This window comes from Adiantum capillus-veneris, chromosome 10, assembly GCF_014529385.1.
Source record: "Adiantum capillus-veneris isolate H3 chromosome 10, ASM1452938v2, whole genome shotgun sequence".
NCBI lineage: Eukaryota > Viridiplantae > Streptophyta > Polypodiopsida > Polypodiales > Pteridaceae > Adiantum > Adiantum capillus-veneris.
In genome coordinates this window covers 68,366,831-68,378,358 of record NC_140940.1, presented here as the reverse complement: position 1 = coordinate 68,378,358, position 11,528 = coordinate 68,366,831, and the positions used below count along the sequence as shown (strand labels likewise).

Below are 11,528 nucleotides of genomic sequence, written 5' to 3'. Positions count from 1 at the left end.
TTGAGTAGGTCCGGTGGTTTTTTTTTTGGTTTTCCTAATATAATCTTTCCACCCACCTATTGTGGGTTTTGCTTTATAAAAAAAAAAAAAGAGGTCCTCCTAGATCCCATTCTCTTCCTAATGGGAGCGAGAATGATTTTTTTTCTAGATTAAATATTACCATGTATATTACTGCTCATATTATTGCAAATATTACCACACATATTACCACGCATATTACCACACAAATTTCAAAAAGGAACAGAGCACGGTATGCCACGTTTTTTGTAGCATACCTTGCTCTTCTACTCCTATTGCCATCGCACCTGCATCCATATTCTCTCTTTATCTCCCTCTCAAAGCTCCCATCTCTCTCTCTCTCTCTCTCTCTCTCTCTCTCTCTCTCTCTCTCTCTCTCTCTCTCTCTCTCTCTCTCTCCCCTTCACACACACATACACACGGGTAGAAGCATGTTAACATGTCACTGAAATATACTGAAAACAGATGGGCAAGTCCTTTGAATTTTATTTTCCCTCCTCATGTGCTTCTGTTTTCAGTTACTAAAGATGACATGGGGAGTCTCTCTCTCTCTCTCTCTCTCTCTCTCTCTCTCTCTCTCTCTCTCTCTCTCTCTCTCTCTCTCTCTCTCTCTCTCTCTCTCTCTCTCTCTCTCTCTCTCTCTCTCGTTCGTTCCTTGCGCCGAGAATCTTGCCTGAGAGATGAGTTGTCAAAGCTAAGCTCTTTCTCTCATTCTGACACAAACCTACAAAAATGGAGAACCAGCAGCCAACAATATTGCCACTAGCTCCAATGCTGGAAATGGAGCCATATTGTAATGTGATGGTAAGCAAATCTTATGTGTATCCCACCCACTCCAAATGAAGTCATTGATTTTTTTGGTCAAATCTATAGTTTTGTGAGGGCATTTGTTCATAGTATGTGTGTATTACAACATCAAGTGTTGACAGCTATACATTTAAGTGATTTTAAGTAAGTAACATATTATGTACATCTACAGTTCTCAGGAAAAAGCAGAAGAGAGCCACTATAGGCAATGAATTACAACTTCCAAGATCCAGCTCTTTTGGTAATCAGGGAATATGGGAGAGTAAGAAAGAGGAAACAATGGGAGCAGAAACAAATGAAATTTGAGCGACAACATCATGCCCTCAACAATGAGGAGAAAAATAAAATCTCCTCCGAGATTGTGAGAGCTTTCAAGAGTAGGACTGAAGGCTTTAGTCCAGAAGCAAAGTGGGAAATCTAGAATCTTGTTGCTCAACACCCGCATGTTTGGGTGATCCATGATGAGTCTTTCCAAGAGGAGGCTGTTGTGCAGACCGCAATTGTCTTCAATGTCCGCAGCACACTGGCTACTGTCAAGCAACCAAGTTCCAATGAGGAGTTGTTTTTGAAGAATTTAGCATTGCAGATGATGTTGAATTCAAAGCAAAACATGCCTATTGCAAAAATTATCAGGGTCCTAAATGTCAATCGTTGCACCTTGCACAAGGCGAGATCATGACAGGCGAAGCCTGATGTTGATGGTTGATTGTTTTCATTGGTTGCATGTCACAAGAAACACCTCATAGCCCTATCACAATCAAATTAAGGAATTGGTCTACACATTTTAGAAAGTGGAGACTCGCGTTTCACTGAACAAGAAGGATGTAAGGTGCATGACACGTTGTTCGTGCAACACTGCTTCATGCTACACCGTTGTCAGGAGTTTTTTGGACCAAGGGATTTCTCATATGTACATACACATGCATGGTGCATCGAATAAAGGATTGCCCATTTTCCAGAGCCAGGTGGTTACGTGGGGCCCACATGTGTACAGGTAGGACAGCATGTACATAGTGCATCAATTTTCACTCTCACCAGTACCAATGTGTTTTTCTATAATAATGAGGAGTTGGTAGTGCGTAAAAATTCTCAAGGAATCTATCGGTGGGTCGACGCCATGAGGTAAGCAAGTGCGTCAGATGGCATCTAGTGGCGTCAGGAGGTCGAATGGAGTCAATATTTTCATGTGGATAAGTACAGACACAGCGTGGGTGTTTTCTTGTGATAATTATGCAAAAAGTTCATCATGAGAATTATATATTGTGGCCACTTCACATGGTTGCGGGATGCATTATTGGAAAAAGTTGAATGCCAGGTGTACGGATGGATGCAGCACGGTGACAACTATGCACTGCGAGGCCAATTTTTGGCCTGTTCGGGGTCTGTTTGAGGTCAACTAAAAGGCCAAAGGTTCCCAAGTGATAAAGTGAAGTGTGGGAACTGAAAAACTTGAGAGAAGACTAGAAAAAACATGGAGAGAAGAGGAGGAACAGCCGCAACTATGTTTTTGCTGTTTTTGGAGCCTGTTTTGGGCATAAACTGCTCATCCGAGGTCGGATTTGAGCACTTTGACATTGTAGACTGGGGTTTTAGGCCGTTCTGGACGCGCTGTCTAGTTTGCCAAATTCCTCACTGTTTTTCTACTTTTTTGGTTGTGTAAGTTTCTCCTATGAGCGAAGCTTCTGCTCCAATTTGTGACTATATTGGCATATTTTACCCATATTATGTGAGCTATTTGCCCCATTGGTGTTGGCCCAAGCTCAATTGTATCTAAACATCAGAAATTCTCCTCTTTTGAGCTGAGTTTTTTGGGTGTGTGTGTGTGTGTGTGTGTGTGTGTGTCTGTGTGGAGAGGGTAAATGGGTAGTCTCTCTCCTCTCACTCCATAGGTGTGTTCCCTGTCTCGGCCAGGTAGGTTGTGTAAGCCAAGTGGTGCCCCATAGTGTGTGTGTGTATATCCAAGAGTGTGTGTCGGGTCATTATAGAGGCATTATGTGTGTTTCCATCCCACTCACATTCTTTTAGTGCCCCCAGTGAGGACCTTCTTTGAGTACCTTCAGCTTCGGGATTACAGGTTTCAGATTGCAGACTACAGGTTATAGGTTACAGGTTACAGGTTACAGGTTACAGGTTACAGGTTACAGGTACAGGTACAAGTGATTCACACAGGTACATGTAGCTAGAGTAGAGTGATATATTGGCAAATGGAAGTAACTTGCAGTTGCCGTGGGTATGCATCATTTGGCGACTGTTTGAGCGCATTGTCTGTTGGTATTATACGTTACTTGTGGAAACTGCCATTGTACGCCTTTGTGGAGCCATACTTGGTTTATTTGGCAGTCCCAGCCGTTTCTGAGACTTTGTCTGGAAGATAGTCATTTTTGCGACTTGACTATACAAGATTTGCATAAGCCTTCGTGAGAGGGTCGATAACGTGAGGTTTTATTGAGCTGGGGGATTCTCAAATGTGAGATCCTTTTGGTGATATAGGTGGCTGGAGCACCCTTTTCATGACCTCGCCATAGGCTATGTACTAGTGATTCCTACTTGATGCTTGGGTTCTATTGTTGGCAGTTTATGCATACATATACAGTCTATATTTTGGGTTCTTATTGCTCTACTTCTGGGGAAACTCTGACAAAATTTTTCCAAGTTGTGATGGCTGGTTTTTTGGTCTTTTGAGCCATTTATGCTGTTATGTTGCTGAAATTGTGGCAAAATTAGGGGATAAGACAGGTGTCCTTTCTTGGGAGCTGCATGGTTGACTTAAATGGATTATCAAAACGGACCTCAATTCACTCCTTTTCATTTAACACAAAGAATCCAGATAAATGTTCATGTGTCCAGGAAGAATTTTTTTCAGCAACGCATAGTCTTTTTGTTTGGGCCAAGAAGATTAAGAGAGATACTGGAATGTCCTTTGCCTGTTGTAATTCCGATGATTAACTATGAAAACTCATTTGATGTGCATGTGTTTGTCCTTATCTAAAGACAAGCTCCATTGAAGTTTCTAGGGATTGTGTTTGTCCTTATCTAAAGACAAGCTCCATTGAAGTTTCTAGGGATTGAGTCAGTCAAAAGTTTTGGGTTCTTGCACGTGTGTTTGAAGGGGTTCTCAAAGCATTGACCTTGGGTAGCCATGGCTTTCTCTTATCCGGAGTTTCATGGAAGAAGTGATGAAGATGTGGAAGACTTTTTGGAAAAGATGGAGGTTGCCTGCATTAGCAACTAGATTCATGACCCGGCGCAGATGTTACGTCTTCTCCAAATTTTTTTGAGAAGTGTTGCATGAGTTTGGTCCAAAGCATTTGAAGAGGAGTTGCGTGTGGTTGATCCACCTGTAAGATTGAGTTGGGAAAATCTAAGGCATGGATTAGAAGTGGAGTTTGTGAAGACAGAAGATCCTCACAAAGTGCGGCAAGAAGTACAAGGTTTGGTGCAAAAGGAAGGTGAGCCAGTAGATGCGTACATACGTAAGTTCTCATTGGCATGGGAGAGGATGTGCAAGGCCTTAGCACCATAGGTACCCCCACCTGACATGATGAAGAAGGACAGGTTCTTGGCTGGTCTTTGGGAGAATATACGTTGGAGAGTGGAGCTAAAGAAGCCTAGGACACATGAAGATGCATTGGAGGTGGCAAGGAACAAAGAGTGGAAGATGAGAAAATGAGCCAGCTAGGAGTAGAGTCTTTGTCCATGAGGTCTGAATTTTAGCCTATGGATTCTTCGCAAGGTCGCATGCTAGGGGTTCATCATGAACCGGTGGTTTCTGTTACTCCTCAGGTTATGCCGGTAGTGGTCACTACAGCAGTGCAAGATGATGGGCTAAGGCAAGACATGAGGCAAGTGGTAGATTTAATGAATAATCTCAGCCTAAACATGCTAGGTCAAGTGGGAAATAATCGAGGTCGAGGGAGGTTTGCAAATCAGGAAGGAGGTGAAGAAAGACCTAGGAATGGTGTTGGACAAAGCAATGGTAGGTTCTAGCGGCAGACGCCCACATGTTATAATTGCGGAGAGTTGGGTCACATCAGTCCGCAATGTGATAAGCCACCAAGGATGGGGGGAGACATGTATCCATTGCCAAGATAGGTGCTAACTAGGTCAAATGATTATGGCATCAAAATCAAGGGAGAAGAAGGAACCAGTGGATTAACCCAGGAGGAAAAGGGAAAGACAATTGTGATAAGTGTGGTTACCTTGGAGAAGGCATCAAAGCTAGAGAATACATTAGTGATGCCTATTGGAAAGAGGACCACAGAGGACAAGGAAGGAAAAAGTACCCCAGGTCCTAGTAAGAAGAAGGGAAATATCCATGAAGGTGAGGATGTTAAGGCCAACAGGAAAAGGAGGGCTCGTCGCAAGTTTCATTTTTAGATTTTCCAGTAAGGGATGGGCAATTAAGCTATCACTTGAAAGAGGATCTGACAAGCAGGAAGGCAGATGTTACTTTTGGGAAGCTTATAGAAATGGTGCCTAAGCTAAAGCGGCAGTGGAAGAGGATTGTTAATCCAATGGAGAAAGAGCCAGAGAGAGGTTCAGTAAAGGTGTTGGCAATGGACGAGCTACCAAACATTTGCCCAATAGTAGATGTGTGCCACAAAAGAAAAAACCTGGGATAAGGTTATGTGGATGGTGGAGCCCAAATATGTGTCATAACACACTCATGCATTGAGAAGATGGGTCTTACAGTGACTGGGGTGTCAGGCTTTCTAATTAGATTGGCAAACTATCAAAAAGTAAAATGTTTGGCTGTTGTAAAGAGCTTAGAAGTGGAGTCGTATGATGCAAAGGTAGTGGTTGATTTTCATGTGATGTCATCAAGGTTGGGAGCATATCCTATTATACTGGGTAGACCATGGTTACGTGCAGTGGGAGTTGTTCAAGATTGGCGATGTGGTACAATTAGCCTCTATGGAAAGACAGGTGCCAAGAAGCTATATAATATGGACACAAGGAAAGTATTGGAAGAGCATTATGAAGATGAGGATGAGTCTAGTGATGAAGACTATTCCACAGTGACTAATGAGGACAGTGATAGTACTACTAGCAGTGATGAGGATGTGGATGTTGCATTTCTTCTGATGGACAAAGAAATCCAGGAGTCTAGTTTAGTTGCATTTGCAAATGATATTGAAGATGAAAGTGAAGGGCCTTACGAAGTGATTGAAGGGCTGATGCAAACCAAGTTTGAATTGTCAAAGAAGCAAGAATTGATGACACAAATGATCAGTGGAGACCTCTCAGCTATGGAGAAGGAGATATATTTGCACATGCTGGCTAGTTTTCCTGATTTTTTCATTACTTCATATGAAGAGATTAGATTTGTTAATTAATGGCACTAACATGTCAAATGTGGTCAAGAAATGGGTAATTGAGCTGCAAAAGTTCGAGTTCTCTTTTTTAGTGGAAGACAGTACAAGAGCTACCATAGCTAATTTGTTGACTTACAAGGAAAATCCCCTTCTTGTTAAGGAAGAGGTGGTGAGAAAGGTAGTCGAAGAAGTGCCACAAATCAACAATGCACATGTTTTGTTCTTTGATGGCTCATACAGGAAGAGCCATGATGCGGCTTCAAGGGGTATAGCACTTTATGATCCAGAGGGGAAGCTAGTATGCGAGAGAGGGTTCAAATTGGATGCACATAGTAACAGTGAGGCTGAATATGCTACGTTGGAAGCTGGATTACACATTTGTTTGAAGCATGGGATTAGCAGGTTGAGCATAAAAGGTGATGCCTTGTTAGTGGTGAAGCAAGTTGTGGAAGAGCAAGAACACCTCATTGAAGGAAATGTGTTTCAGAATTAAAGGCCTGTTAAAAAAGTTTGAAGCATGGAGCATCAGACACATTGAACATGCTCTAAATGGAGAGGCACATGAAGCAGCTCAAATCATGATTGGGGAGCTATTTGTGTTGAGGACCAACTTACCTCTTTATCATGGCTGGGAAAGTTTGGCTCAAGAAGAGGAGTTTTTGTTAACAGGAATCATTCCAAAGGACATTCAGAAGTCTAAGAAGTATGGTTTTGTGCGTAGAGCATACAGGTACAAATTGATTGGGGATGTTTCATACATGAGGAGATGATCTCGTATTGAGACATGTACCTTGGCGGGAGGAGCTTTATAGAGTGTTGGAAGAGAATCATGAAGGCGCATGTGGCGGCCATTTTGCTCTAAAGATCACTTTGCATAAGATCTTGCAAGAGGGGTATGTATGGCCTAGTTTGCACAAGGATGTTCACCATTGGTGTAGGTCTTGCAATAGGTGTCAAGCATTCAAGAAGAGAGTTTTGAGGCCAGAGCTACGAAAAACCATTATGGAATTTGATGTGTTTGAAAAGTGGGGGATTGATGCAATAGGCCCGTTACCTATCACAAGCAGGGGCAAAAGCTATATTTTGACTACAGTGGACTATCTCTCTAGATGGGAAGAGGCTATAGCAGTAAAAAAAATCACTGCAAAGGATGTGGAAAAATTTGTGTACGATGAAATATGTTGCAAGTTTGGGGTGCCACTGGCGCTACTTTCAGATAAGGGGCCAGGATTTAGAGCAAAAATGTTAGACTTCTTATGCGTAAAGATGAAGATTCGGCACCAACATACCACTCCTTATTATCCGCAGTGTAATGGCTTAAATGAAAGATTCAATGGTGAATTGGTACAAATTCTTTCGAAAGTGACAGAGCACCAAGGAAAGAATTGGGATTTGGAGTTGCCTAGTGCATTATGGGCTTACCCTACTTCGGTAAGACAGGTACAGGGTTTACTCCATTTCATCTAGTATAGGGAAAGGAAGCACTATTGCCTGTGGAGGTAGAGTTGCCTGTAGTAAAGATGCTAGAGAAGCTGCTTGGGCCGCCTATTGATGCATTCAAAGAGAGGATCTTACAACTACAAGAGGTTCAGTTGGATAGGATGAGCACATTGGAGCATTATGGGAAAATGTAGGATAAGTCTTTGGCAAAGATAAATGAAAAGGTCAAAAGTAAGGGTATCAAGAAGCATGACTTGGTTTTGCGCTACAACAGTAAGCTGGACAACACATTCCAAAAGAAGTTTCAAATTAAGTGGGAAGGCCCTTTCAAGGTAGTGGAGTGTTTTTCGAATGGTACATATCAGCTGGCTAACTTGGATGGGATTCTACATAAGTCAAGGGTAAATGGATTGTGTCTTAAATTATATCATGCTAGGTTAATGATGGTGGAGCAAGATGAGTTGTTTGTGGAGCAAGTAATGCATGTGAGGAACGAGGAGACTTGTGGCGCGGCGAGTCTCATATCTCTTTTTGCTGCTGATGATCATGAATGATCTAGTAGGCTAGGGGATGGGCAAATTATGTCAGGAGTTTTTTGGAGCAAGGGATTGCGCATATGTACATACACATGGATAGTGCATCGAATAAAGGATTGCCCATTTTCCAAAGCCAGGTGGTTACGTGGGGCCCACATGTGTACAGGTAGGACAGCATGTACATAGTGCATCGATTTTCACTCTCATCAGTACCAGTGTGTTTTTCTATAATAATGAGGAGTTGGTAGCGTGTAAAATTCTCGAGGAAGCTATCAGCGGGTCAATGCCATGAGGTAAGTAGGTGCGTCAGATGGCATCTAGTGGCATCAGGAGGTCAAATGGGGTCAATATTTGCACGTGGATAAGTATGGACACAACGTGGGTGTTTTCTTGTGATAATTATGCAAAAAGGTCATCATGAGAACTGTATCTGGGGGCCACTTCACATGGTTACGGGATGCATTATTGGAAAAAGGTGAGTGCCAAATGTCCGGATGGATGCATCAGGGTGAAGCCAGTTTTTGGCCTGTTCAAGGTCTGTTTGAGGTCAACCTAAAGGCCAAAGGTGCCCAAGTGATAAAGTGAAGTGTGGAAACTGAAAAACCTGAGAGAAGACTAGAAAAAATGTGTGGAGAAGAGAAGGAACAGCCGCAACTGTGTTTTTGCTGTTTTTGGAGCCTGTTTTGGCCATAAACTGCTTGTCTGAGGTCGGATTTGAGCACTTTGACATTGTAAACTGGGGTTTCGGGCCATTCCGGACGCGATGGTGCTGTCCATTTTTCCAAATTCCTCACTATTTTTCTACTATTTTGGTTGTGTAAGTTTCTCCAATGAGCGAAGCTTCTGCTCCAATTTGTGACTGTATCTGGCATATTTTACCCATATTGTGTGAGCTATTTGCCCCATTGGTGTTGGCCCAAGCTCAATTGTATCTAAACATAAAAAATTATCCTATTTTGAGCTGAGTTTTTTGGGTGTGTGCATGTGTGTGTCTCTCTGTGTGGAGTGGGTAAATGGGTAGTCTCTCTCCTCTCACTCCATAGGTGTGTTCCCTGTCTCGGCCATGTGGGTTGTGTAAGCCAAGTGGTGCCCCATAGTGTGTGTGTATATCATCCCAAGAGTGTGTGTCAAGTCATTATAGAGGCCTTCTGTGTGTTTCCATCCCGCTCACACCTACTGGTTACAATAAGAGGGTGTTGCTCCTAAGCAACATTAGGTGTGGTTTGATGGTGCGGCCTCATAGTTCAAGGGAGCCAGGCCTTTTTACTTCATTGCAAGATATGGTGGACGCACAGAGATGGGGATGAGCTGGTTCTTCGTTGGAGCAGGGAACAGCAAGGGAGAGCATGATGGTGCAGGAGCAGTTATGAAAATAACCTTGACCCATGAACAACTAAAACCTAATGGAGCTATTTTGCGGTGTGCAACTGATGTGGTTGCTTATTGCCAAGCCAACCTGTCGCAGGGAGCACCTTTACACTATCCTTCAGAAGAAATGGAATGTGCCCGTGTGCTCTGCGAGGTTAAAGAGGGGGAAGTGAACAGGCAGGTGAAGTGGAATTGTGCCACTGTGGCAAAAACTTGCTCTCTGCATGCTTTTCATGGTCACAACCCTGGGGATTCAACTGCCCTTGCAACAAGATCCTTGGCATGGTTCTGTGATGCATGCATGCACAGAAGATGGAATCGGTACGTCAATAAAGCTCACGTGCAGCCTTGGGATTATCATACTCTACTGCCATTACCTGATGAGGCTGTGTCAGATTCTGAGCTGGAAGATGAAGCAGCCACCTACGATGACTTCACATACGAAGGTCATCATGATGTGTTGAGTAGAGCTCTATGTGTTGAAGACACATTTGCTGTAAATCTGGATGCTTCGACGAACGTTGAGGATGTGGATTTCTACCTGGTCAAGTGTGTTGCAGCAAAGGAGAAGGTGGAGAAGGGGTACCTCGATGAGTGGGGCAATGCAATTGATAGAGGCTCATATGTTGTGGAAGGTCTGTATTATGAGCAATTGGATGCATACACCTTCAAGCTAGACCACAAGCAGCCCATTGTCCACATACTTGCACATCTGGTACGATGTATCAAAATACCCATGGAGCACATCCCAAGGAGACGACAGGTGTACACAATCAACCCAGAAAGCTATGAAGCAATCTATAATAGCATGCCCTTCAACTTTTAAGTTGTAATCACTGCATATTCAATATACTTCTTGCTCGTAGATAATGCAGTTTTATCAAACACTTGGGTATCTTTTGTCTCTTGTGTCTCTTGTGTGCTTTGTGTATACATGGCTTGGGTGTTTATCATAGAGGGGTCTCGGGATCTTAGCTCATCAAGAAAATGTAGAACTCTAGATAGGTGATCAAAAAAGCTCAAAGTCCGCCTCCTTTGGTCTCTTACAATTTACACTTTTAACAGCAGGACTCCATATGGTTTGGGCAGGTAGCCCACAAATATAAATGGAAACTGTAAAAGAAGGCACACGCAGCTTATAAGAAACGCATCAAGGTTTGGAAAGATGTGTACAAAGAAGGCCAGTGGCTTGCACAATATGATAATAAGAAGGTATGCTAATTGTGTTCTGTGGCTATGCTAGTTAGCATAAATGGTATGCTAATTAGCATATAGTTAATGCTAGTTAGCATACACAATGTTCTAATTAGCATACCTTTTGCTAGTTTTCAAGGATAAGAGATGGCAGCTTCCTATATACTGTGTATGCTAATGGTAATTAGCATACTATTTATGGTGATTAGCATAAACTTACATATGCTAGTTAGCATAAACAATATGCTAATTAGCATAACTTTGCTGGTTTTCAAGGAGAAGAGATGGCAGCTTTCTATATACTGTGTATGCTGATTAGTATACTATCTTGTGAGTGGAATGCTAATTAGCATACCCTTACTGGTTTAGGGAAGAAGAGATGGCAGCTTTCTGTATATTGTGTATGCTAATTAGCATACCTTTGCTAGTTTCAAGGAGAAGAGGTGGCAGCTTTCTGTTCACTGTCTATTCTAATTAGCATACTTTTTATGCCAGGTTGCATAAACAGTATGCTAATTAGCATACCTTTGCTGGTTTTAAGGAGAAGAGATGACATCTTTTTGTATACTATGTGGTCTAATTAGCATACTATGATGTGAGTGAAAGTTAGCACAAACAAAAATGCACAGTATGCTAATTGAATGTATTCTAATTAGCATACTATGTATGCTAATAAGCATACTATTTTTGCCAGTTGTCATAAACAATATGCTAATAAGCATATCTTTGCTGGTTTCAAGGAAAAGAGATGACAGGTCTCTACATCCTGTGTATGCTAATTAGCATAGTTAACTGGCATAAATAGTATGCTAATTAGCTTAGGTTGCTGGTTTCAAGGAGAAGGGATGGA

The 11,528-nt window shown here is 42.3% G+C and overlaps 1 protein-coding gene across 1 annotated transcript; it reads left to right on the top strand.

Moving 5' to 3' along the window:
• The first annotated feature begins 9,785 nt into the window (after nucleotides 1-9,785).
• LOC147449009 (uncharacterized) lies at nucleotides 9,786-10,310 on the top strand. The gene has a single exon (XM_086522499.1). It carries the CDS (start codon nucleotides 9,786-9,788, stop codon nucleotides 10,308-10,310), a length of 525 nt encoding a protein of 174 aa, XP_086378625.1.
• The last annotated feature ends 1,218 nt before the right edge of the window (nucleotides 10,311-11,528 follow it).

Excerpts from the sequence above, each read along its gene's own strand:
- LOC147449009 (XM_086522499.1), top strand. The coding sequence starts at position 9,786 with ATGCACAGAAGATGGAATCGGTACGTCAATAAAGCTCACGTGCAGCCT.